Raw genomic sequence first — 27154 nt, forward strand, 5'->3', positions numbered from 1 at the left:
CTTGATGGATAACCACGGTTCTGTGTGAGATAAAGTCGCCGATGGAGTGCAGGAGGGTCAATGAAGGAACGGGCTGCCGCTACGTGGACCACTAGTCTACCAAGTAATGCCTCAGGTGCATATTTAGCGTGTCCACCACAGCAGACATCTCCATTCTCTGTGTTCTGCAAGAAAAATCGGGGGAAAAGATCTATTTGGTATCGTCAAGAGAAACAAAATTGAAGTCCAATACAGCCAGTGGTTTATTTTCGTACGCCAAAACTCCGTCTCGCTATGTTGCCCAGCTCCGGAAGCACTTCAGTATCCAGAGAACCAAAGGGGATGGTTAATATGAGTTGGCAGCAGTAAAGTCAAACATTCGCTGACTCTCCAACAATACAAATGATTCGTATCGTAGACCTCGTTCAGTCTGGTGCAGGTCGGACCCTTTCGTGATGGTGCTGTTCCACACTCTCTCGTACCCGTCCAAGAGATGACGCCAATAGCACGCCTCGGCAGCTTTGGTCAGGTATCGTTCGCGAAATGTCTTGACGCTATTGTTGGCAATGTGCTGCGCGACGCTGGTGTCCCGCATGAGCGGCTCCAGTTTGGCGGCCAAATCGCTAAAGTCGCGCTCGACTTCCACGTAGTTCTGGTTCGGTCCATCGGCCGCAAGGAGATAATGATGATGCTGTATGTATTGTAGCTTATGCGCCACGATGACGGACTTGCAGGCCTGGCGGTATTTTAAGGAAGCCGAGTATGAGCGCCCTGAAACAGCAATTCAGCTATCATCCAGAGGAAAAAAAAAAAAAAAAAAAAAGAAAAATTCAGTAGACTTACCCTCCACGTGCGCGATAAACATATATTGGCAGTGATCCTCCATACTCAAGACATTGGTCCGATCCGGCCAACTGACTTGCTTGACATCGCCCCAGGGCTGGTCCCGAGCGGCTTCGATCAAGGCCCGTCGCAGCTTGGGGGCAAAACTGGGCTTACCACGCCAAACCAGCTGCTGCTTCTTCGCTTCCCACGGGATATCGGCCCGCTGGATTTTCGCAACCACTTGGTCAAATGGTCCGATCGCATTATCCGGGTTGTCCCAGGCCCAGTAGCCAAAGTCAGGCATCAGCCAAACCGCCTCCTCGTTTGCCGCGCGAGCCAGGACCCAAACCGGATGCTCGGCGCTAGTCACATCCTCCACCTTATCCTCCACCGAGAAGACGAACTCGATGTCGCGACGGGTACTCCGGAGAGAATCGGCGACCAGCGCACGATGGAGAGCACTGAGCACGGCCAGGATCTTTCGTCGGTGGTCCTCACCCTTTGACCGGGCTGCAACCACATACAGCTCCCCGCCGAGAATGGCCGCTCTTGCCATGCCGGGTTGCAGTCTGATCCGATCGAGATCCTCTGCAGCGAGAGCGCCGTGCGAGCGCCAGTACGTCACCGCACGAAAGACGTCTTCGTACAGACCCGGGAAAGCAGCATCGCACTGCTGCCGGTTGAGTCCCTCGTTGTTTCCATCCCGCTCATACTCGAATACCCAATGCGCCGATGGAGCCAAGTGTGTGCTCAGGCCGGGTTTGGAGCATGACAGACAGCTGGCGCATTGGAAGGTGGTCGAGGTCTCGCAGGCGCAGTGACCGGCGGGGATCAATTGCGTGAGGAGGGGGTGTATATGATCTCTGTCTGTATTCATGCCGTACCACATGGCTAAAATAAAGCCCACGCTCAGAGCACCGATGACGTAAAACAGGCAGAGGAGGATGTTCTGTCGCGGACGCAGGAGAGAACAACTCGGGAGCGCCATCGCCGATGGGAGCAGGACAAGGACGATTCAGTTCAGAGGGCGGGTTTCATCGTAGGTTCGTGAGTCGCCAGTCGCAAGTCACAATCGCAGCAGACAGAAGAGGACAAAAAGCGAGGGGAAGGAGTTCCTCAAATGAGGAAAGAGGCAGCACCAAACTCGCTGGAGCTCCTGTCTGGGGCGCATCCATTTGGGGCCAGAAAAAGGAGATTTCCTTCCAACAGCCCCATGGGCCCAGACTAATAACGTTGCTTATTATTAGCGGAGGTCATTGCCATTATTTTGGCCCTATGGGTCTCATAACGCAGCCTCAATGGAGAGTTGGAGACCCTGAGAACTCACTCTCGCGGCTTGGCTTCTTAGGGCGTCTGAAATAGTCTGTAATCCAACTTTGAAACAGCCACCGCAGGCACCAGTACCTAATTTTTTCCCTGAGCGACACTGATGGACAAGCTTTCGTGGGTCATCTATTGCTGGTTATGCCTCTCAGTGGTTGAATGACGACAGTCGACTCCATCCATCCCAAATGTTATTTGCTTCTCGACCATTCAGAGCGTCGCACAGGGGGCCCTAAAGTGAACAAGGTGTGTACGAAAACGCCCAAAGTTAACTAGTTAGTAAGTGTCCACTATCAACTGTCATGGTGGCGGAGTTGTTGGACTCGAGGCTTAGTGATGGGTCCATCTTGCTGAAAAGACAAGGCTGTTTCGCTATGAAGACTAAAGAGGCTGTGTGCAGAAAGCAATTCAAAATTGATCATGTTAGCTCCATATGACCAAATGAAATGGTTCTTGGAATACCATACCATGATAGTCTCCACCTAGAAAGAGAATAGACGACCGCCAAGCTGCAGTGGAGTCAGACTGTTGATCCTCTGCGGTGATCGCAATTTGCTGGTGACATTAAGGCTGGTGTCTAGCAGTTTATGACAAAGATTTGACCTACATCAAGCACTTCAGAACTCTTATCAAAGCGTTAGACTAGACTACATACTTTTCTGAGTAGCTCTCTAATATTGTTGTCATGTTAATTCACAGCAATAGATTGTAGGTAGAAGGGGTAGAGGAAAAGTGCCCGAGAGGCTGAAACTGAAACAATAATGCGGCGGTTGGTCCCGTCTACGGAGTCCCTCGTATATCTAGACTAAAACGCAACTCCTATGTCGGATCCTAACATGGATGATACAGAGGATGTGGGAAATGTACGTATCTCAGGCCTAGGCTGAGAGAGATCAGGAAGGAGTGACGCTGGTCATTATAAATGGTCTCGATGAGACGGCCGCGCATATGACTCCACTGGGGTGGTAATTCTAGAGAGAGAAGATACCAAGATAGAGAGAAGCTGGCATGTACAACCAGCACTACAAAAAAAAAGGAAAAAAGGAGTGTCACGCTAATCTCCATCAAGCAATCTAATGACCAATGGAACCAAAAGGAAACCTTGGGTATATCCATCAAAACGCCCAGTTGCAATGCACCCAAACTCATCCCACCATCTATCAATCATGTTCATGCATGATCTCGAACCGCTCTGGTCCCTCGATGACGAGCTCCCGCCGGCCCAGGGGTCTCAGTGGCCTCAGTGTCAGGACTGAAATCAAGTCGTCGTCTTCCTCGCCCGCCGCGAACACGACTCATTGCATGTCGCAGTAGCCCATCTGCCTCGTCATCGAGCTCCATTTCCACCTTCTGTTCCAATGTCTCCGTTGCAGGGCCCGTGGTCGGGACACCAGATTGAGGGACTTCATCCGTCCATTCTTCCTCCGTCATGCCACGCCGTCTGGATGCCTTTCCCTTGCCCTTGTCGCGCGAACGAGTCGAACTGCGGCTGGTGGTCACTCGCTCGAGATCCTCTGGTGGTGCAGACTCCCCCTCATGACCCTCCAGAGCCCAGATCTCTAAAGCACGGGAGAGAAGAGTGCCAGCAATGCCCGCACCGCCAGCAGCATCACCGCCTCCGCTCGCCCCAAGGACGCGAACGGCTTCATGAAGAGCTGTTACCGCCTCCATTGTCCGTCCAAGTTCCAGCAGAACAAGGCCACGCGAAGTATGAAGTGATCCGATCAAGCCACGGTCTTCGTAGCCCCCAACACCCGACGAGGCGACACCCGAGGCGCTGCTGCCACTGCCGCCCAAAAACGGACCGTAGGCGACACCCGCCCCGCCCCCACCGATCCGAAGGCATTCGTCGAATTCAGCAAGCGCCTCTGTTAGTCGCCCGATACGACGCAGTGCGTGACCCAAATTCGCTCGTGTAGCCACCCAGGCACCCGGCTCACAATGAAGTGCCGTCGCTAAAGCCAGGGATTGATTGAATAGCTCTACAGCGCCCTCGAGATGGTTTTGGTGGTAGAGTACCACACCGAGTTCGTTGAGAACCAGCGGGTCACCGCCATGAGCGTCGCCGGAAGGATTAGCGGGAATGGATGGCACTGTGCCGGCAGCCGCACCCGTGGACATTGCGTAGGCTGCAGACAGGTACTCATGGGCCAAGGACATGTTGTTTAAGGCCAAATGCTGCATACCAAGGAACAGCTGCGGTAAGTGGCTGCCTTGGAACAGCCGAGCGGCCGTGCTGTAAGCGGCTATAGCTTGATCATGCTCTCCTTCAGCCGCAAAAGTATGCGCAAACCCAATCCACGCGGGTGCCGAGTGCGGATCCAGCAAGGATGCTTTGGAGAAGAATCGCCGTGCTTCGGCAATTTTTGACACCGACAGGTAGTAGACGCCAATCGCAAGGTATGTATACGACTCCTCTGGCGCATGGTCGGCCAGCGTGTGGGCGAGTAGGAAGAGCGCATTTGTCGCACCTGTTTCGTATAGACAGGCCAGATGCAAAGGGTAAACCGCCGGAGGGTGCCCGAGATGGCTTAGAGCCGGTACATTAGGTGTGGTCGTCGCCTCCGTGGCCAAGATCGAGGATGTCAGCTCAAGAGCCTCGGCAAACCGGCACTGGGTGTAAAGAGCTTCGGCACGAGAAAGGAGAATATCAGGGTTCTCCGCGAGGTTGTAGTGCGTGGACAGGGTCTCGGTCGCGTCGGACAGGGTGGCGGGCGACGAGTACTTTGACAGTCGGGTTGTGTAGAGCATCTTGGTGAAATGAGCCGCCTCCTGAGCGACAGACGGGTCGGGCGAGGATACCGCATCAAAGTCTAGAGATTCCAAAAACTCGAGCTCTTCTGCTGGCGACATGAGCGAATTCTTCATCAACTGGTCAAAAGCCTCAAAGCACTGCACGTCAATGCGCACTGCGTCCTTGTAACAGTCACGGGCGCGATCAAAGGCATTCTGCTTCGCAAAACAGAGGCCCCGCAGGTAGCACATCGCCGCCTCAAACCGAATGTTATTCGCATCCTCCCTTTCCCTTTCCTCATTGCGATCAATCCGCGATGCTGTAGTCTTACCGTTGCGCAGAGTGAGGTGCTGCAGTTTGCGACGGCTGTTGCTGCTGCGGATGAGATGAGTTGGGTTATGGTCGCCGAGCACTGACAAAGCCTGTTCAAACTGATTCTGTTTTATATAGCAATGGCCGGCGAGATAGCGGCAAGCGGTACTTCGAGAGATGAGATCTTTTCGAGAGAGGAGGGCCAGGGCGCGCGTGTAGTTGTTGTTAGAGAAATGGACTTGGGCGAGCCAGAAAGCATCGGAGTCGCTGTCTTGAGAGCACCGTCAGTCTGTTACGTCTTCTTCTAGGGATCAGTTCGAGTCGACTCACTCGTCAATGCGAGCACTTTGTCGCCGATATAAATGGCAGCATCGTGTTGGCCCCGATTCAGCGCATCCTGGCGCCAGGAGCGCAGGAACTTTTCCATGTCCAAGCAGAGATTGTAGACCAAGAGTCAATCGAGACACGAGAGTACCGAGAACCACCGCAAGGGCAGAAGCACATTGAGGGTGAGCAAGAGCGTTTAGTTGTATTTGGTGGGAGACAGTGGCCAACGCTTGTGGAATCGGACAATTTGCTTTCGAGACCCAGACAAGTTTCTGCAGTTCGAGATAGAGAACCCCTTGCGCTTCAATTAATTTTTAAATGGGAGATAGCAGAAACAATGCGCAGTGCTGACTCCTGGAACAATCTTTGTGCATTGCCATCATCGATTGATCTTCTGTTGATCCAAACGCGTCAAAAATGGCCCGTGCATCCTGCCAGATCGGGTAGTCTGTATCCTTCACAGTTCCAGCTGAGTACAGAATGCGCATGGTACCTTTCTAGCCATGCAATAATCAGAATAACAACGGAGAAGTTCTTTACTTACGAGTAAGGTATGACTGCACTTCCTGCATGCCTGCTCTCTCGGGAGCTCCAGACAGACCAGGTGCGTTCACAATATTATTTGTGCTCATCGATTATTAATCATATCATGTGACTTGTGCATTCCTTATCGCCGCCTTGTCGCCTCCAGCATTTACATCTCTCATCCACCTTCAATATCTCTTGTATTCAAGTCAGCATCTGCCGATCAGCCACCTTGCCTTCTGAGGCTCTTTGACAGTCCCACCCCTCAAAATATCATCTACAACCTCAGTCGCAATATTCAAACTAGCACCACAGCGCAACCATGTCTGAACGAAAAGTACTCAGGTACGTCTAACCCACATCCCAAAAATGAAAGCAGAAACCAGCTAACGTCGCATAGCAAATACTACCCTCCGGACTTCGATCCGTCGGCGATCGGCAGGACGCCAAAGCATCTGAGACCGACCGGTCCCAAGGTCATCACCGTCCGTCTCATGGCGCCCTTCTCCATGAAATGCACTCACTGCGGTACGTCTTCCTCCTATTGCCCTCTCGTATAGCCCCATACTAATCAATCTTCTACAGGTGAATACATCTACAAAGGCCGCAAGTTCAATGCGCGCAAAGAAACCACCGACCAGAAATACCTCAACATCCCCATCTACCGCTTCTACATCCGCTGCACGCGCTGCAGCGGCGAGATCACCTTCCTGACGGACCCCAAGGCAATGGACTACAAGGCGGAAAAGGGCGCAAAGCGCAACTTCGAGCCATGGCGGGACACCAAGAATGATATCGAGGAGACGGAGCAGGAGACGCTGGACCGGCTGGAACGCGAGGAGAACGAGGAGCAGGAGCGGTTGGAGCGGGATAAGATGGCCGAGTTGGAGGAGAAGATGCTCGATTCGAAGCGTGAGATGGCGATCGCGGATGCACTGGATGAGATCCGGACGCGGAATGCCCGGATCGAGCGAACTGAGGCACTCAGTGGTGACGTGGCGTTGACTCATGTTCGGAACGAGGTGGATGAGGAGCGGCTGAGGGAGGAGAAGGAAATTGAGGAGGCTGCCCGGAGGGCATTCACGACGGAGACCGGAGAGAAGGTGAAGAGGCTTGTGGAAGATGATACAATCAGTGGGACGACGCCGAGCTCGAGTCAGACAGAAACACCACCTCCGCCCTCATTCGCTAGGGTTAAGAAGCCCAAAAAGCCTCTGATCAATGGTTTAGGCATCAAGAAGAAGCCCAAGCCGTCTCTGGTATAACTGTGTATATGCGCCGATTTCCTCGGAGGAGCAGTTGAAGGTTGCAGATATTTGGCGTTTCGGTTTACGGGTATGCATATCATGGAATCCTCAGCACAATACCTTGTACATATCAATTATGATACATCTATTTCAATTGAGCCTATGTCAAAACACAGTAAAAGTGGCTGCCAATGCAATGCCCTGTCGAGTTCAAAACCAGTGAAAACTGCAGACAAACATGCGAAAACGGAATGTGATATCATAAGCATATCCTCAAGGAATCAAATGTGTCCCAGGGCGCCACGCTAGAATAAAAACTAGTAGAAAGTCCAAGTCCAAGTATGCCCTTCAACTTTTTCCAAATTCCCGAGACCTCCGCGAACCAGATGCCATCCCCCTCCAACCGAGTCAAACAAACGCCAGGTAAAGAGTACACGATAGAACATGGACGAAGCAGAAACCAGTCGACGTACAACTAGAGGTACGGCATCCAGAGTGCATCACAAGATGCCAAGTGCTGAGGGTTCACAGCCTTGGAGATCAGGTCGATGGTGGTTTGGTTGGCGGGCAAATTGCCCTCTGGCGGACTGGCAAGGCTAACAGCCCGGTTGACAATGATATCGCTATTGTTGTACACCAGGTCACGAAGCTGTTGCACTGGAAGTACACCGCGATGTTGCGCTGTGGCCCAGAACATCATCTCGTCACGAACGAAGATGCTTAGTTGCTGCTCGAGCTCATGACGCGGTTCGGTGAGGCAGCGGGCGATCGCCATCAAAGCACAAGCAAAGAGACCTTCAGTTGCGATCGGTCCCAGCAGTGTCTGGATATTAGGCGTGAAACGGAATGGCACCTGTTCCGGGTTGTAGAAGAAAGCCTTTGCGGGGTTAATCGCTGGTATCAACTCCGTGCCCCAAATGTCACCTGTAGATCTGGAGATCATTATCTTGTTGGGATACCGGTTGCCCATATGCATCACATAGGTCATGAATGCGATAGCCGCGTATTGATAGGAGAATTGACGACGGAAGAGCCAGAAATTTGCAAAGTCGGGATACGTCTTTTGGAAGTAGTCCTTCACAATCGTACTGGGCACCCACTTCTCCTGAATGGCCGTGAGAATCTCGGTCCGAAGAACCTGTTGCTGGTCAGGGGTCCGCTGGGATACGTTAGCTTGCTCCACCATTAAACAATCTGTTTGACGTACATTTTGCTTCGTTTCTGCCAATGATCGCATTTTCTCCATAGTAAACAGAACAGGTTCATCCTTGCTGGTTCCCACTCGGCGGCAGTAGTCTTCGAATATGCCCTGCATAGAAATATATGAAGTATCATCGCGCACCAAGCGAATGTGCGGCGCGAGGGGAACCATGAGCGGGAGATGGAAATAAAGGTTACGGCGCCGGCTTTCCTTGCGTTTGCCAAGAAGCCCGTTGAAGATACGGAAGAGCTGCAGGATGCGCTCTTCTCGTCTACAGTGGCGAGCTGCGGGATGTTGAACAGCGAACGGATGCACGCTACCGTCATGGCCACGAATCTTGAGCCGACGATGACACACACCAATACCCCGGACAAGGTCGATATCTGGCAGGAACCTGTCGATGCGCACGAAATCCTGATTCTTGTCCTTGTGCAGCAGATATTGTCCCGGCACCTCGACTTCATCAAATTTCAGGAAGCGGAACTCGCTCAGATGCGGCGAATAGGTTTCCAAAAATTGGTACTGGCCGCGGCGATCCAGCTTCTCCTCGAACTTGTCACGCCAGCGACGCAGCTTCTGGATGTATTCGTACATGGTTGGCTTCTTGATGACGAAATCGGCTTCAAAAGACTTGCGAATATGGGCGGGGAGAATCGTTTCTGCGAAGCGAGTGATATTGGCCTCAGTGGCGGCAGGTAGTTTAAAGTCTTGGGCGTATGAACCGGGCATGCGACCTACGTAGGCCAAGCCATCGTTAAGCAGGGCGACAATGAGACGATAGGCGTCCTCGTCAGGAGGACACTTGAAGTTCTTGTGAATCTGGTCGACCATTGTCTCCATCGACAGTGCAAGCAACGGGAAGGCAGTCTTGAGGCCGGACATGATTTCGTCCGAATACTCCCATGGTTTCTTAAGTGGCTCCTTTTCTGGCTCTGTTGCAGCAGTCTGGGTCTGCTGCTGCACTCCGTTCTGCCCAGGGACTTGCAAATGAGCCTGTTGTTGATTCTGAGGTTGCATTTGTCCTTGCCCTGAACCTTGGGGTTGTCCAGGAGCTGCACCGGAGGGTTGAGCTTGTCCCTGGGGCTGAGCTTGGCCTTGAGCGGGTGATTGCTGGGACTTGATCTGCCCCTGACCTGGACTCTGGCCTTGGGGCAAACCTTGTTGCTGACCTTGGGCTTGACCTTGAGATGGTTGGCTAACCTGACCCTGAGCAGGAGCATTTGGATTAGCAGGTTGACTACCCTGAGCAGGAGAGCTGTCGGCCGTCGCCGGAGAAGGCTTGGTGAGGGGCGACGCCTGCTGCTGCCTAGCACGATTCAACTTCTCCTGCTTCTGGTCATGCTGTTTCTTGATACTGAGCATGTCCTCCCGGTTCGTACGGAGGAGGAAGAAGAGCGCCTGAGGGTACAATTTCGCTATCTTCACCAAGACAGCCTTGCAAAGGCGTGCTTCGCGGTGTGACAGGCTCGTAAGAAGCTGCGGTATGAAGGTAATCCAGTACCAAACAGGGGTGTCTCCCTTGAAGTTCTCGAAGGCTCCAGCAATTCGTCCCTCTTCATTGTCCAAGCTGAGAAGCCAGAGAATTCGGCTGAGGAGTTTTCTAGACTTCGCATTCTTGTAAAGACCAGCAGCCTCAAGGTAACAACTAACCGCATTGCTGGCCAGTTCATAGTCCGATGGATCGGCCTTGAAGCGTTGATCACTGTACTGGCCCCACTCAGACCAGGCCTTTGCGAGTCTCAAGTCGTAGTACAAAGCGACCCCAAATGCCTCGTTGGCCTCATTGACATGGTTGAGCTTGGCCAGGAACATGCCTTTGAGGGTGTAGAACTCTGCCTTCTGCTGTGCGCCGAAGTAGTTGAGATTTGTGTTGTTGATTACATCCAATCCACTGTTGAGTTCCTTGGGGTTTTGATAATGGCATTTTGCCTGTTCGCGCAACTTCAGGAAAGCCTCTTGAATTTCAATGTTCGGTAGGGTGTAAATCCGGCTGAGCTGGTTGATACAGACTTCGGGCATTTGGTGCTTTCGAGCAACATGAGCGAACCTGTTGATGATCCATGCTGTCTCGTGGTAGCCACGATAGGCGTAGGAATTGCTAGCCACGTTGTTCGTCTGTGGGGGCAGCAGACTTAGGTAAGTCGCGTTGATGAGCTGGAAGATATGCTGGCGCCAGGTGACAAGATCCTGCCAGGCGTTAATATCGTCCCAGAGATTGGGAAGACGGTCTCGCCATGTTCCAAGAAGCAACTTCAACTCAGCGGACTTGGTATCCAGGTTTCTTTCATTGGTTTGGGACAAGCTTGCACAGATATGGCTGGCATCATGAAGCTCGACAAGAAGTTGGAAATGCTGCAATATCGGAATATGGGCATTTGTAATATTCTTCGGCAGCTGGAGCCATTTGCGAATGGATAACTGGATCGACTCATCACACACGCCGTTGAAGTCTTGCAAATTCTCTTTCTTGAGATGGAACTGCAAGAGCGACATAAAAGCTTGGAAGAAAGTCCGCCTGGGCGTGGGCGCATCGGAAACAGATTTGATGAGTGATTCGATCTGCTCCCGATTGCCTTCGCTTTGCCAGTTCTCGATGTTCCTCCAGGCAGCCTCCAAGAGAAGATCATTAAGATTCTCGTGCTTGGCAAAGTCGCTCAGAATCTCCCACTGCTGCAATTTCTGGGCGCAGATCAACCAGTGATCTTCCCATAGGTAGTATTCACCTTGCGAAAATGGCATTGCACCGGACCGTGCCTTGATCTGAGCATTTTCGTAAAGCTGCTGGGCCTTATCCCACATTCCTTGCTGTTCATAAGAGAGGGCAGCGTTGGTTTCAACGAACTTGCATCGACGCCGCCAGGTACCATAGAAGAAGTCATCTTCTTGTAGACCGGCATATACCTCCACCAACGCATCCAGGTTACTCTCACGTACTGTTGGGGTATCAATGATTGGACTGATTGCGGTTTCCTCCAGGTAGCTGGCAGCCGTGTACCACGCGTCATAGGTGCGACTGAGGTACTTCATCACATGAGGAGGGATTTTGAATCGGGGCTTGGACCTGACGGCGCCTTCAAGCAGAGCTTGCACAACATTTGGCCTCTTGTCCAGCTGTCTTTGATGGTATTCGCGCGTGATGAGTGTCACCATGCCCTTCTCCAAGTCGATACGGTCCTCCCTGGACAATGTAGACCAGAAAATCGGGAACAACGTGGTCCACAGACTGTAAGCGACGTTTGGGTCCGTATGCTGGAGTTGGCAGAGCGGCTCCATCAAATCTCTAGTTCTCACGTCGCCAATATCGGCTATAAATCGCTTACGATCGGAGATAAAAGCCTCCAGCTGAACATCGACCATGACATCAGTCTTCCTTGCGTCTTTTTCGGCATTGCTCAGAAGAAAAGACAGAGGATAGACGGTGAAATCGTCAGGGTGAAGTCTAGCCGGTGCTGTCATGTCGACACATCCCAGTATGAGATGGGAGGCTTGAGCGAGCCAGAAAGAGTCCGCGAGAGTGTCCCAGTTCTGGCAGGTAAGGACATAGCTTAGCCGGGAGCTAGCTAGTCGAGTCAGACTCCGATCGAAGATGTTCATGAACCGATTACGCATTTCAACATCCTGCGCTCTAGTGCCAATTAAGAATGCGTGCTCCAGCCTAACTGTGAGCTCGGTGCGTGTGATCTTAGAATCTTCGTAGATCCTGATCACCAAATCCAAGAACTTCTTCAGCATTTTCTGATCCGATCGGGTCTCAAAAAGTAGCATCTTGTGTAAGACTGCAGTCTTCTCCTTCAAGGTCGGCCAAGACTCCGTGGAATGGAAAATCCAGGTCTCAACCATATTCAGTACTTTGGTGCAAAGGGCCTCATTCTGTGACCTTTCCACCAACTGTGCAAGTACACTCAGGAAAGGGCGTCTTTGCTCACCGAGGTGAGACATGCGCACGGAGATCAACTCGATTGTCTTAAGAATCAGGTCAACACCAATTTCATATTCCTGTTGATCCGGCGGATTATCTGCAGGTTTGGCGGCTCCAGGTGGATATTGTGCTTGCTGGTTGTTCGTCGATGCTGCAACGTGCTCTTTCGCCAATTTCTGAGAGAAGGCCTTCATAACTGGGACAATATGGGCGTCCATCACCGCCGGTCTGTTCTTTGAAAGAGTCCAGAGGATATTGAGGCTTGAAATGTAGTTGTTGGCTGAAAGAGTCTCTGTCGCAATGGCCGACAGGTAGGTGACAAATTCAGAGGGCGAGTTCTCAACATCCATAGCATCTTCCTCCTCCGGTTGATCTTCTGGCAGAGCATCAAGAACGCGTCGTATCGGGGGTGGCAGTTTGGGAGAGATATCCATGTTTTCCTCTACGCCATGAAGTGAATCCTGAATTTCCGGGTTGTCTGAGCGCAAGGGCTTCTCGAACAATTTTTGAACGAGCGGAAGACGAGCAGTGATCCATTCATCAGGCTTAACTGCGAGAAGCACACGCACGACTTGCAAAGCATTAATCATGCTGGTGATATGCTTTTCGTCTGGCTTGTCCGCCTTCTCCCCGGCAAGGATCGGCTCGGTAATCTTCTGATACAACTCGATATCAAGATCGCCCCAGTACTCAGGAGAGAGGAGGTTCCTCAGTAGGAATACAGCTTTCTTAACCATGTCGCCAGTCAGGATGGCCGGCTGCTGTTGCTGTGGTTTTGACGAAGGTAGCTCACGGAAGCGAGCAGCTGGAACGGGAAACCTCTCGGGTACGGTTGTAATGAATGTAATCAGGTACTTCGTCATTGCTGCTCGCAGGTCCGAAGGAATGACGTACTCAGTGCGTTCGTGAGAACTAGGAGGAGCAAGAGCTGCAGAGGGTGAAGATGTGTCTTGTGTATCTTCAAGTTTGCGCTTCCTTGCATTTGGCGACTCCAAGATGCCATTGGTCATAGCGGTACGGCTGCTAGTAACCCTCTTCTCTTCCCAGTGCCAGATCAGACCAATCAGATTCAGAGCGAGCTTCTTGCTTTCATTATTCGAATTCGGAGGTGCCGCAATTTTGATCAAAGAGGGAACGATAAGTGGAACGAAATGCTCTCTAGATTCATAAAAGAGGTCGGGATGCCGCACAAGGAATTGAAAAATGCTCATGACTTGCTGCAGATTCGCAGTCTCTTCCGCTAAGATGCGTCGAGGCCATTTCGCCCACAACGGATACCGTGTGTCAGGCGCCTGAGCATTGCTCGTTGCAGACATTATCCTCGAAGGCAAAACGGGCGCCAGAACGTCAAGAGCCTGGGTGACAAGGGCTTTGCCCTCGTTTTGATGTGCTCGCAACAAAGCGACGTACACCTGAACCACAATCTTGAAAGGCGTCTCGTAGTGGGCAATGAAGTAACTGATGAGGACATAGGCTCCATACTTGTTGATTATATCTTCAAGCCGAATATAATTCCAAGCAAACTTAATGATGTCCTTGCGAGAGTCTTGGACGGTCTGATGATGATATTTGATCAACAAAGCTGACAGCTGGAGTAGTTCCATGCGCGAATGGTCCACGCCAGCTTGAGTAGACTCCTCGCTCAGATCAGCTAACTGGGGCCTCCAGAGACGGCTCTGAATTGATTCGGTCATGCTCTTATCCATCAGCTTCGGGCTGTTAGAAGGGCTATTCCACGTTGTTTGGACGTCCATGGCGAATATTGGGTTAACCAGATTGTGGAAGGCGTACGTCTTCATCTTCTGCGAGCAAGTGCGTTGGCCGTAAAGATCGAGACAGCGCATGATTACTGACCGCCGGTAGTCGATGGATTCGTTGGTTATGATGTGGCGGTATATGAACTTGGGGAATGCCAGTGTACGCTTCAGTTCTTCTGCCGATAGACCGTCTATCAGGTCAAAGAGGAAATCCAGGTCCTGCACCGACTCGGACAGGTAAATGGTGAATATATCCATCAACTGGTCCTCCGCTTGCTCCACCCTCAGACGTTCGTTTGCTGGAAGCCGATCACTGCGCAGCTTTCTCTCAAGATCTCGTCCAGCATTGAGAAGCATGGTCTTGAGATCGGCGTGCGAGACCAGCCAGCGCTTGGTGGCCGGGTACGAGCAGACAGAATGCGCGACATAAATACCGTTAATGGCAGCAGTATTCCTACCATCAGCTGAGTCTTGTCCAAAAACAGCTGACTTAAAGCCCTCGGTGTCTGCTACGACTGCAGCACGCAATGCCTCGCTGTCCGGGTCCGCGAGGATCTGGCCAAAGAATCGTCCGAAGCGCTCCTCTTTAAAGCGAGCTTGGAAAAAAGCCAGACTCTCCTTGGGATAACGATTGAGATACTTGACAAGCGGTTTCCGGAATGGGCTGTTAGATGTTCGGCGAAGCTTCTCTTCCAGTTCCAACACTTTATTCACAATGTGCTCCATAAATGATGTGGCGGCGGGAGGAAGAAGGTGGAATATGTTGAAGATCGCAGTGACAATCTTAATTGTCTGATTCTGCTCGACAAGGCTAAACGACACTTTTTGCAACACCGCATCATCCGCTATAACCTTCATGTGATCCAACAGCCGGGCACCAATCTCGACCTTGAAGTAGTTTGTCAACAGGGTAAGGAGGCGAGCAAGGCCATCCAGTCCTGCCACACTAAGGCGTTTGGGATCCTGCAGGTTCATGAGGATTGGGCGAAGGCCATTCTGAAGTAGGTCCTTGGGCAGCTTGTTCGTCTGCGTGAGAACATCCCTGAGACCTGCGTTGGCCGCCTCGATGACATCGTGTGATCGAGAATAAAGGGACTTGAAGAAGACGGAGATAATGCGCGCACGGCTGGTGTTCTGCGGTGTATTTGCGAATTCTGGAAAGCTCATAGCCATCGAAAGTAGACGCAGGCAGGCCACACGGAGATTGACAATCATTTCCGCATTCTTGAACTCATTCGGCTTGGATGCGAGAGACTCATCGTCAGCATCTGCAAGGGCAAGGGACTCTAGCATCAATCGATTCAATGGCTCATTGAAGGTGACAATGTTGTTGTGGAGGCTTAGGCAAAAGGTTATGGCATCAATGAAGCCGATCTGAGTGGGGAAAGGCAATGCCCGCAGAGGCTTGTTAAAAATCGACTGCAGAAGCCGGTCTTTGACAGGGAAAATGAGCTCGTGTACTTGACAACCAAGCACCTCGGCAATCGTGGAAAAACTCCTTCGCGAAGCCTCACGGACATGCTTGTTCATATGCGAAAGCTCATAGACAAAGAAACCGCAAAGGGACCAAAGACGACTTTTCTCGTTCTTCATGTCGTCCTTGGACACATTCTTGCAGCATCGTCTGAGAATCAAGTCCAGGGTGTCACCCGCACTGACTCGAGTGCTAGCTGGCAGATCAACGGGCGTATCCTTGATCACATACATCAGTGCTCGAGCGAATTCAAACTGTTTATCGAAGAGCCAAGAATCCCCAAGATCAAGTTTGGTTGCGAAGAGGTGAATACCCAGGCTGCCTCCAGCCTTGGTGAACCATTCCTCGCTATGACAACTATGGCAAAAGACACGGCCCAGGTGCTGGAAGAATGGCAGTTTCGCGACTCGCTCAGGTGCTCCAAAAATAATCCCCGCGGCGTCCTTTATGACCTGCATTGCCGCCTGAGCGCCATCGCGGACACGAGGGTTATCAGATGAGAGGCTTTCCACGATTGCTTCAGCGAGGATCCGCGAGTCTAAATAAACGGGACCTTCTCCACTGTGGACATCAAAGGGCTTCCGGTTATGTCTGGCTAGCGCTAGGGCCCTTCCGACTTCAACAACTGCAAAGTGCTTGCAGACATCAGCCACAAAGGCAGTTGCGCTCTGTTCGATGTCTGGAAGGGTTGTGGCGAAAATGCAAGCTTTCAGGAGCTGCTTCAGAGTGCCCTCCTGCGCCAACTTCTTCGCAATTGAACTAGACCTCTCAGACTTGTCCAAGATGTCGGCCATGGCTGTGGTTTTGCCCTCGAAGAGGTCATTGGCGTGCAAACGCAAAAGAGCAGCTAGATCTTCAGGGAGATTCTCATGACCAATGTAGAGCTTCAATTGGGATGAGAGCATCCGGAATGCCTGCTGCTTATAGTAGCCATCAGAGGCCTTTGCGGCGGCCGTCTTGGGAACCTCCATTAATTTCCTGATTGCTAGGTCCACCCCAACTCCGCTGGGGAACGGCCGTTTCTCACTGGGCCCGATGAGCTTGATATCGAAGCTTGGTGAATCATCAGAAAATTGCTCAAATGTAAGCTCAGGCGGATGGTTCAAAAATTTCCTGTTACGGCCACCTAATTTGCCCAGAATTCGCATGGTTGTATGAGCGTGGAAATGATTGTAGGGATGCGGTCGCAAATGATCCCATAGAGCAGTCATCAATTCGTCCATAATGGGAGCCATGATGGGGTCCAGGTAGTCAGCCGTGAGATTGTCAACGCAAAGCTCAAGGGTTCGCAAGCCCTGTCCTACAAGATCTGAGTCTGCACGCAATGCTACAACGATGGGGCGCATGAGGTAGCTCAGGTGAGGCAGAAGATGGGACAAACGCGCGGGCACAGTGAGCGTCAGTTCGACATAGAGATCACGCTCTTGCGGCCTTCGAGCAGCATGCAATAGATTGTTGAACGTCTCAAGGAGCATCTCCAGCAATGGAAGGATTTCCTTGTACAACAATTCGAATCGGCCCCCGCCAATACTGCGAAAGAGTGACCGCAGGAGGAGGAAATAGTTCATGGGTTCTTCAGCGGTGACTGATAGCTCGATACATTTCGTGACGATCTTGGTTACATGAGGGTGCAGTACCTGCTCATTTTGGACGGAGAAGAGGGTCACGGCCATGAAAGAAAGCTTGAACATCCTGAGGAGAATTTTCGCTTTGGTCATGTCAGCAGTTCCCACTTCATGGATGCGATCCATGAGGTACTGGAGCACCATCCCCGAGAACGCAGGAGAAGTGGCTTCGCTGGCGAGGAAGAATTGAGGCAGGTGAAGTAAAGCCCCATGCTCAAACATAAGCTCATGAAGGTAAGGGATCTCGGAGTGAAACACCTCATGGAAAGTAGCCGTATCAATGCAGTGGAAGACAGTCCCAAAGCTCTCCAAAAGCTCTTTCTCTTCCCGCGACATAGGCGCCGTATACTGACTAGCAAGGAAATCAAAAGGGGAACTATATGTCACTTCTGGCGCAGGCTGATCGACGCCGTAATATTTGAAGACACGCGCTCCCTCATGGAACAGCTTCTTGATAACGCGTACTTCCTCTGCATTATAGCCGTAAGAGACTTCAGGCCAATTAATCGGCACATTATTAGGGTCGATCTGAATATGTTCTGGGTTGCAGTTCTTGAGCTGATGAAAGATGTTCTTCAGTCCGTTGATGAGGTTCTTGAACAGGAAGATGTTGTCCGAGACAGGGTCTCCTCCGCGATCGCGGGGGTTCGAGGTCTTGATGGGCGAAGCCGAAAATATATCGATCTCATCCCAATCTGGAGGGTTTTCCTTGTCCGCGAGATATCTTTCGGAAGAAGGCTCGATATCCTTCTTGCCTGCCTTGTACGCCTTGGACACCTTGACGGCATTATCAAATTGATGATTAATCCAAGCAAACTTATCACCAATAGCATCTAAGATCATGATCAGGAAATAACGGGCCTCGCGCTTATCGTCTAGCTTTGCAATCCTTTCGGCCATGTTCAAAAGCAACTTGGCACTCATGGTTTGAAAGCTTGTACCCGGGAAATCGTCATGAAGATTCTTTGTGTACACCTCGACTGTTCGCCGAATTTGATCGCGAGTGAGGTGATCTCGCACATGGTGAATAAGATCTGCAAGCATGCTGTAGGCGAGTGGCCGCATTGTCTCGTACACAGTTAATCCATCGCCGATGAGGGTTCTCTCGTCAAGAAGTTCGTCAATCTTCTCCAGGAAGATCTTGCGGTAATTAAAATTGATAATGTGCCGGATGGCCACAAGAAGCTCTTTCCTGGCACTAGACTTCTCCCTGGGGCAGTCTTGGAGGAGTCGAACCACAACGGAAGGAAGCGTAGGGAGAAAATCCTGGAGCTGGTGCGCATACATACGGAGCAGGTACGCAAGAAAGCTCATTGTCTTCACTTGTGCTGTGATGAATTCGCCAAAGGCAGCACGATTTTTGATTTCCCTGCATACTCCTGTGAAGATTGTCCCTTGTGCTGCTGCCTCCGCATGCGCCCGCTCCTGCGGCTTGGCTTGAAGGAGAAGAATGCTCTTTATTAAAGGCACGAACAGCTTGACATTGGCCGCGACTGAATTCCGATGGGTCTGGAAGATGGACACAACGATGATTGGGCACTCCGCCAAGACCTTGAACGACTGCATACCCTTGAGCAGGACATTGCTGGACTGCTGATCTGGTCCGAGATCTGACACCGATGTGGCAGGCGAACTGGGCCGAGGGGATTGGAAGTTCTGTACTGAAGCACTCGGTGTTGACGGCATTCCGGACGGTGTAGCCTGGCTTGGTGCATCAAATGTATCACGGACAACCTGTTCCATCGTCTGGAACATCTCTTGGATGAGCTCCAGAAAAGGCTGTACCCGGGCAGCTGTGGCAGTTGCTTGGTTCCGCTCCAGATCCATGATTGTTTTCATGCAGAGAACCGCATTCTCCTCGTTCTCAATGCGCACAAGATCCATAAGCAGGTCAACCATATCCGCAGCGTAGGGTTCGACATCGGGAGAAGCCATTGGCAGTCGGTGTAAGGTTTCGAGGACGCAATTCCGTAATTTCTAGGACCGGGACACCGATATGAGCTCCAGTTTCACCAATCTCCCAGATGGAGAGGGGAAAGAGCGCTGGAGCTAAGGCGACTTACCTGTTCGAATGACAAGTTTGTGAACACCGGCTCGCCCTTCAGAATATTCTTGAAAACTGGCCATAGCTTGGAGAGGAAAATCGGATAGCTTGCACCAGAGCACAGGGGCTCAATGTTGTCTCGTAGCTCGACCGCGACGTTGGCTCTGATTTTAATATCTATGTCGCAAACTGGTTAACAGGTGTCGAATGGCGCATATCATTGACAGGACTTGCGCCTCGGGTAAAACGGTCTCGTGGTCTGCCTAGACAGATATGCATCGAGGTAGGAACGTACCAAGCTTATCGTCGCCCAGCTTGCTGGCGTAGATATCAATGCTTCGCTCCATGGCTGCGGTTGATCCCCGGAGGAGAAGGTATAATATGTCGAAAGAAATTGAATCGCTGCCAGGCCGCGAGGCCGGCTAATTATCGAAAAGCCAGCACAACCGGTTTCGCGTGCTCTTCTCACATGCGGGACATCGAGGGAGGAATCGTCTCTCAGCTCGCTCGACGAAAACGTTCTAGGTAGGTGAGCAAAAGAAACACGGTCGTTAAGGTCATTAAATTCCCCCGCTTAATGTTTGGGGTGATAATCAAAAGGGAAAGTATTCGCTCCAAAAGAGGGTATCAACAAGTAGCGGAGGGGAGCGTGGAAGGGAAAGAAGGATATAAGCCCTCAAAGACTCATGCCTTGAGAACTCCCAGAGCAGAAAGCTGTAGAGCAGAACGCGGGTATCGCAGAGACCCCGAAGGAAACACTAGGCCAAATCAGGCAATTTCGGATAATTGTTTCCCCATTCCAACTGACGCGCGTCTACTGCGGTAGTCGCGTTACGTAGCCTATCAAGACCAACGAGCATGTGTCAGTGTGCCTGACCCTGACTTTACACGTTGAAGGCACGTGCATCAACAATTGTGGAAGCATACGAAAGTCCATTGAGTGACTGGAAGTCTTTATTTTAGAAATTCAAAAAAGATGAACCGACAACAAGGTCGATCGAGCGAAACGCCATTCGCACCCGTTTTCCAGACCCGAACAGAGTTCTAATAGTCCAAATCAAATGTCCGCTTGGTCAATCGCGGGGGCTCTATAAGCCTCACGCGCACTGTGAAGGATATTGAAAGTCATGTACAAAAGAAAGAAGAGGGGGTGGAAAAGAGGAAAGCGACCAAGGCAAAAGGCTCACACGGGCTTGCATCGTATGTCAAGCCAAACAAAGTCAAATACACTTTCATCGCAGCTCATAGTCGCTATGCCATCATTGCACAAAAAAGAAAATCTAACGGAGTAGTCATGTTACCAAACCGACCATCACTTGAGAGAGTTGCTCCGCGACAAAAACGATACGGCGTTCGAACCAGCCGACCGTCGTCGATCTACACGCGGTCGAATCTCGCTGCCGCTGCCACTTCGTCGCCTTCGCGTATAAGAACCGTCGAGAGAACCTCGGCGCCGTCTCTGGAGCAAACGGACGTTTCAACGTTAGAATCACGCTTGCTAGACGCGGAAATGCGCAAAATCTTAGCAACATATACAGAATGCGACACAAAAATCAGAGTAGATGTCCTCGATTAGGAGTGACAATCACATGAGGCAAACGCGTACGCAGAACCAGTCAGGGTAGGATGCTACTTACCGTAGTAGGTGCACCCTCTTTCCGCTCCTTGTTTGACGCAGAATCCTCCAGTTTCAGGGAATTGAGGCGCTTCTGGTTATCCTGAGCAAGAGCATCAACCTCATCAACTTGCGCTGGCACTTCTGCAGGTGGAGCTGGAGGCGGTAAAAGTCCGTTCTCCCTTTGCTTGGCTCGCTCCAAGACCTTCTCCCATCGCTCTTGTCGAGCTTTCTCACGCTGCTCGGCGCTGTTCTGCCGCTCATTATATTCATGGGAACATTCGTCAAAAAGTTGAGGGTTGATTTCCATAAACATCTTCATGGCGTTGTACACCATGCTGTGGATTGTTCTATGAGAGGGTAAGTATGTTAGCGGATCTGGCATAAGAATTACACCCAAGAACTCTGAAGATCCACTTACCTATTCCAATGACCCTTGGAGTTCTCGTAAAGCGGCGCGAACATGATGGGAAGGATCGTCTCCACATTGTCACTGACCAAGTTGCAAAAATATTCATTGTTCCAGAAGTACAGTGCGCGTTCGGCAACCTGGAAAAGTGATGATTTAGTCATACAATCATAGGATACAGTCCTCGACAGGTATTTTCTCTGCACATACCTGGAAATGAGGACTGGCAACTGACTTGGCCAGTTGTTGAAATAGAGGTACTTGAACCTTGGCAAATTCCGCTGGATCCATGACTTCGAAGATATCTTCCACTTCGTTAAGATACATGACCTCTTTCGTGCTGTTCGTCTTAGGCCAGTAGCGTAGCAATCCAAGCACGACCTAAAATCCACGGTATCAGAAGAGCTGTGGAAGGGATTACTGCAACGAGCAAAGGGCTCACCTCTTCAGTCAAGGTAGAATCCTTTTCAAGGAATTGGACAATGCAATAAGCGAGTTGTGGGTGATACATGCTGAGACTCTTGACCTTGTGTAAGGGGAGCAGCACTCGGGTCAGAAAGAGCTTATGCTCCTCCTTCAGAGGCAAGGCAAATCCGTTAATGATAGACCCCAGAATTTCTAACAACTCGGCGATTCCGTTGAAGCGCTCTGTCTCGTACGTGAATTGGAAGAAGACGTTGTTGATGGATCGACGGATATAAGACCGCAGATTCAGGAACTTTCCGTAGATCCGATGCAGAGTGGTCTTGAGAAAGTCCCGTTCCCGAGGGTCTTCCGAATCGAATAATTCCAATAACTGATGAGGATTAGTATCACTGTACGCGGTTCCCAGGGGGAGAAGAAAGGGCTTCAAGAATTCAATTGTACCTGGAGGACAAAATGATGATCAATATATGCCTTGGCGATGTTGGTGTTGAAATCTTGACTCTCGATGAATCTCAAGAAGAACTCATATACAACCTGGATATGCGGCCAGGCCACTTCCAAGACTGGCTCGTCCTCTTCGGGATCAAAGGCCTCGCCTTGGGGGGTAACTGGAGGAGGGATGGGTCGAAAGAGGTTTTTGGCGAACATCTCGACCACTCGAGGGTACATGGGTTCGGTGATCACTGAACGGTTGTTCGCTACGTAGTCCAGGAGCTCGTGGAGCGCCAGTCTCTTGATCTCCTTGGACTTCATGTCGGCTGTAGGATCATTGAAGTCGAAAATGATATTGCACTGGTCAATCTTCTGCATGAAAAGCTCTTGGCGCCGATTCGGTGGCACTTCGTGGAATCCGGGAAGTTTCTCCAGCTCCCGTTGGCGCTGATCGGAGATATCGAACCGTGACGAATGCTGGCGCTTTGGAGTCCGAATCCCTTCCGACATATCCTTGGGTGTAGTCTGGAGGCGATCAAAGACATGAGATTTTCTCGGAGGAGCCAAGTCGCCAGGCATCGTCTCTGCGGCACCAGGGGGGGGGACATGCTATCGAGATGGGAAAGTCAGCACTCCTCGGTTGTTCCATCAATACAGTCACAGCGCGACCAACGTCTCCGACGGACTTTGGAATGTCGCTAGGAAACTCACCGGTGGTGCGCTTGGGCTGATGATAACGCTAGGTGCAATCGGCTGCCCTTGCTTGGTCGGAGTCCCTGGTCCATTGTTCACAGGCTGTCCAGCGACACCTGCACCATGCGGAATGTAATGCTGGCCCGCGGGGTACACCCCGGCTTGCGCGGCATTATCCGGTGACTTTCCCCTTATATCATTTACGGAGGTCGTAGATGAAGTCGGCGTGCCGTGGTTCGGGGACGCGGATTGCTGGGCCTGGTGGGCGGCAAGGGCGGCCTGATTCTGGGAGTCTTTCTTCTTCGAGGACTTATTCGCTTCTTTTGCCCTCGACAACTGCTCATGCTGAACAGTGATTTTAGCCAGGAACTTGTGGTATCGCAGTGCTGTAGTGGTCGCCAGGCATCAAGGCGGGGAGGGGGGACGGCGATCGTTGAGCAGACTCACCACTCTCTGTCTGAAACCCTTCATTGTCAAGGCGATGTAACCAGCCACATGTACTCGGTCGAGATTCTCGATGCCAGTGCAGCAAGCTGCCGCACACTAGCAGGAGGCGTTAAGTCGGGCAGCGCGGACGCAGTTCAAGGAGGAGCCACGGCGTGAGTTGTTTATGTTCGGCCTGGAATGACCACATGAGCATGTTCCAACCACAACAGGTAGAAAGCGACGGGAATTATCAATCGAGATATTGCAGGATTTCAAACCATTCAAGCCGGAAGATCGACGCCTTCGGACCCGAAAACCAAAATTAAAAAGTGGTGGGTTGAACGAATAACCCCAAAGGTTGAGGATCAAAATGGGGGGAAGCAGTAGGTTAAGGAACAAGCGGACAATTGTACCACCAGGGGCAAACAGAAACGTTGAATCCAGTCACAAGAAACCATTGCTGCACAACTTACCTCAGTAGAGTATTCCAGAATCTGAAAATGCGGATATCGAGGCCGAGTGGAGGAGACTCAAGTCTGATTAGATAGATCTCTCAGTTTTCTTTCAGACGCGAACCCAGCGGTTTTCAATAGATAGATAGTCAGGAGCAGCTATCAGGTCGGTCTGGTCTGCTTGGGCCGATCGTCTGTCTCCTTGTCGCTTAGCGGCTGGCTGGGAAGAGCGGGGTGGGTGCAAGCGGCCCCAGAAATTAAGATGGGCGATGCGGTTTGCAACAAGGAGTGAGATAATAAAAGGTTATTTAAATCAAGAAGAAACCGTAATATAAAATTTCAGGAATGGGAATTGCAGAAGAATACTGCACACTGAGTAGATACCATGCTGGTGATTGCTGTTGAGGTCCTTACGACGGGGATGAAACACACTGTCCTGTCACTGTGGCTGAGGAACGCTCGGGGCTGGTAAATCTGCAAAGGTTCACACGACACACAAGGACAAACGTTGCAGCTATTTCGGAAGTTGTCTATAGATCTACATACTGTCTAGATCTGACTGCTCACACTGAATTGATCGCACTTAAATCAGAGATCAGTTAGATGATTAAATCACACTCGAAGGACGGAAGCTCCTCTCAGTAAGGCCTGGCTTGGATATAAGTCATGTGACTCGCCATTCTCTGATCACCAGTAGAGACAAGATCCTAGGGCGATACCTCAAGATTGGATTCAGCGTCACCATAAACGCCGTGGATCAATTGTCAAAGTAGGCTTTCTATAAGTCTGGTCTCGCAAATTGAAAGACCGGTTCTACCGGCGGAGTTGGCAGATTGTCGATTCCAATACATTGCCAGGTCGTATTCGTACCTCGGTGGAAATATACATATCTTGTCTCTCCTTGATCACTGCTTCATGATTTACGTCAACGCCAACATTTGGTGACAACGCAAAGGCATGATGGAGGACCGAGAGAGTCCAACCAGTCCAGACAATATGATGGACCAACAAGGGACAAGAACAGCGCCCTACTACTCAATCCCTGCTCGTCATATCGTCAGTGTGGAGCACCCGGCGATCATCAAGGACGTCGACAAAGCAATCGAAACCCTACAAGGCAATGCAGGCATCTCAAAGGTAAAGGCGTATCTGCAAAAGTGCGTTAAGAAAGCTGCTAACAAACATCAGATTCTGAACCCTCCAAAGGCTGATACCCGAGCCAAACTGTTTCTTCGGCCAGAGGATGCCATGGCTCGACCACTCCAGTCAACGAGCTCTGCTTCTAACAATATCCTGCTCAAAGTGACAGTTCCCAAGAGGACTGGCCGGAAACGCAAGAAGGGCTCGGATGAGCCATTCTCTGGTGTTCCTGTTACGACTGTCCATGAACAGCCTCAGCGCCGGAGTGCGAAGCAGCTACTCCGGAGTATGAGTGACAACGCGGGCAAGTATAAGGTTGAACCTGTCGGGATGGTTAACCGAACGCATGTGTTTCGAGGTTTGTATTGCCTCCTTCATGTCAGCTATAGATTATTGATACATTCACCAGGAATGCCGGACTTTGTCTACTCGACCACCGGGAGCTCATTCACCAATCGATTCCGGGAGCAGATTCTCTCTTTTGACTGTAAATATTACATCCCTGGATAAAGAGTGTCATGACTAAGATTGAGCCAGATGATAAGATGAAACAGTTTGATATTGATATGAGCAAGGGTGCCACATCCAACGTCGATATCATACCGCCCCCTTCCCTCAGCCATGGGGACGTCCCCTTCAGCTACATGTATGCCTCCTTGCAATAAATCGAGTAATCACCGCTAACCCCAGCCAAGTTACCGTCAGAACCCAACCGTCCGGCAATCAGTCGACACCTCCGGCAACCTCACCACCGTCAACACTTCCCAAGCCGCCAAAGTCCACACCTATCTACTCCCCTTCGACGCACCGGTGCCTACCAAGCCCCGCGAGAACCTCGCACCCATCCACACCCTCGAGCCAACCCTACGAGAAACTATCGCCCTCGTCGAAGACCTCTTTAAGGACCGCCCAGCCTGGACCCGCCGCGGCCTCCGCAACCACCTCAAAACCCCCGAACAGCGCTATGCTCTCCGCCACGCTGTCCCCTACGTCGGCTACATCTTCCGCTCGGGACCCTGGCGCGACGCCATCATCAAATTCGGCCACGACCCCCGCACCTCCCCCGCCTACCGCATCTACCAAACCGTCATGTTCCGCATCCTCACCGGCACCTCGGAGCTCGCCCGCGACGCTGGCAGCGGCAGACGACACACCATCCCGCGACCCAACGAGGTCCCCACGGGCCCGGACGCCTTCACCTCCCTACCAACCGACACACACCTCTTCACCGGCACTCCGCCGCTCCCACCAGACGGCCGCATGTGGATGTTCTGCGACATCACCGACCCGCTCCTGCGCTCCGTCCTCTTCCCCAACGAGCCCGATCCTCCACCCCCCGGCTTCCTCAGAGACGCCTGCGAAATCGCCGTCGACGGCTGGTTCGGCAGCGGCACCATCGGCAAGGCCAGAACAATCATGCGCGCCAAAGTGCAGAGCATGCTCGAGGGCCGCGCCGCCGACGAGCGCGAGTACGCGCGCGTCCTCCGCTTCCCGGATCACGTCGCGCCGGACAGCTCGCTGGCGGACTTCACGCTGGACCCCGAGGGCACCTCCTCGCGGGAGATGCAGCTTGCGACTGATATCCGCGCGTCGATCAAGGCGTCCTGGAAGGGGCAGCTTGATGCGGCGGGTGCGAGTGCGGGCGTGCGCGCGAATGCCGCTCCTTCGGCGGGAGGGGTTGCTTCTGCTGCTGCGCGCGGGAAACGCGTGCAGTGGAGTGAGGATGTAGGCGAGGAAGAGGAGAGCGAGGGCGAGGAGGAGGCGCTGGAGGAGGCGGAGATGCTGGAAGCTCAGGTGGCGGCTGCGGCGGAAGCGGTGGAGGCTGCTGCTACGGCGGCGGACGAGGATGAAGCGAATGAGCTTGATCAAGAGGAGTCGGAGGAGGGGGGTGATATGGATGTGGAGGAACCGGCAAAGCGATGATCCGCTTCTCAAAGTTTTTGGCCCGATTTTGATCTGTGCTGCATTTGTGACTCCGAGAAGCGGGCATTACCCGAATCGGGATCGAGATGTTATGTCTTTAGCGTATAATAATGGGCTTACGAGCTGGTCACAATGACGATTTCAGGACACTAAGTAGAGCTGCTTACAACAAGGAAAGCTGAGCAAAGAGTGACTACAAGGAAGATTAAGGAACCAAGGTCGCCATGGACGGATCGGATTGCTGATTACCTATGGAAAAGAAATGACAAGATCAAGAGAGAGGGTATCCAAGTTCGAACAATTCCAGAAACAGAAACCATTTTCAACGCCATGCAGAAAGTGTCCA

The 27154-nt window shown here is 51.7% G+C and overlaps 6 protein-coding genes across 6 annotated transcripts; 2 read left to right on the forward strand and 4 right to left on the reverse strand.

The window, feature by feature from the left end:
* Positions 1-325: 325 nt before the first annotated feature.
* Aud_006551 (uncharacterized protein) lies at positions 326-1792 on the reverse strand (the record flags this gene model as incomplete). The annotated part of the gene is made up of 2 exons (XM_043291450.1): positions 326-750; positions 823-1792. The coding sequence occupies 2 exons, from the start codon at positions 1790-1792 to the stop codon at positions 326-328; spliced, it is 1395 nt and encodes a 464-aa protein (XP_043147385.1).
* Positions 1793-3297: 1505 nt separating this feature from the next.
* On the reverse strand, positions 3298-5600 carry Aud_006552 (anaphase promoting complex subunit CDC16; the record flags this gene model as incomplete). Its single annotated transcript, XM_043291451.1, has 2 exons — positions 3298-5444; positions 5504-5600. The coding sequence occupies 2 exons, from the start codon at positions 5598-5600 to the stop codon at positions 3298-3300; spliced, it is 2244 nt and encodes a 747-aa protein (XP_043147386.1).
* A 747-nt stretch (positions 5601-6347) lies between these two features.
* On the forward strand, positions 6348-7290 carry Aud_006553 (Saf4/Yju2 family protein; the record flags this gene model as incomplete). Its single annotated transcript, XM_043291452.1, has 3 exons — positions 6348-6370; positions 6426-6553; positions 6611-7290. 3 exons carry the CDS (start codon positions 6348-6350, stop codon positions 7288-7290), a joined length of 831 nt encoding a protein of 276 aa, XP_043147387.1.
* A 457-nt stretch (positions 7291-7747) lies between these two features.
* Aud_006554 (histone acetyltransferase TRA1) lies at positions 7748-19639 on the reverse strand (the record flags this gene model as incomplete). Its single annotated transcript, XM_043291453.1, has 4 exons — positions 7748-8431; positions 8480-19225; positions 19312-19469; positions 19588-19639. 4 exons carry the CDS (start codon positions 19637-19639, stop codon positions 7748-7750), a joined length of 11640 nt encoding a protein of 3879 aa, XP_043147388.1.
* Positions 19640-20669: 1030 nt separating this feature from the next.
* Aud_006555 (protein phosphatase 2A regulatory subunit RTS1) lies at positions 20670-23338 on the reverse strand (the record flags this gene model as incomplete). The annotated part of the gene is made up of 8 exons (XM_043291454.1): positions 20670-20813; positions 20930-21257; positions 21329-21456; positions 21527-21697; positions 21759-22112; positions 22184-22783; positions 22886-23212; positions 23315-23338. 8 exons carry the CDS (start codon positions 23336-23338, stop codon positions 20670-20672), a joined length of 2076 nt encoding a protein of 691 aa, XP_043147389.1.
* A 1367-nt stretch (positions 23339-24705) lies between these two features.
* On the forward strand, positions 24706-26808 carry Aud_006556 (transcription factor TFIIIC subunit TFC1; the record flags this gene model as incomplete). The annotated part of the gene is made up of 5 exons (XM_043291455.1): positions 24706-24882; positions 24934-25243; positions 25295-25372; positions 25423-25531; positions 25581-26808. 5 exons carry the CDS (start codon positions 24706-24708, stop codon positions 26806-26808), a joined length of 1902 nt encoding a protein of 633 aa, XP_043147390.1.
* Between the last annotated feature and the right edge of the window lie 346 nt (positions 26809-27154).

This window comes from Aspergillus udagawae (genome assembly GCF_001078395.1).
Source record: "Aspergillus udagawae IFM 46973 DNA, scaffold_4, whole genome shotgun sequence".
Lineage (NCBI taxonomy): Eukaryota > Fungi > Ascomycota > Eurotiomycetes > Eurotiales > Aspergillaceae > Aspergillus > Aspergillus udagawae.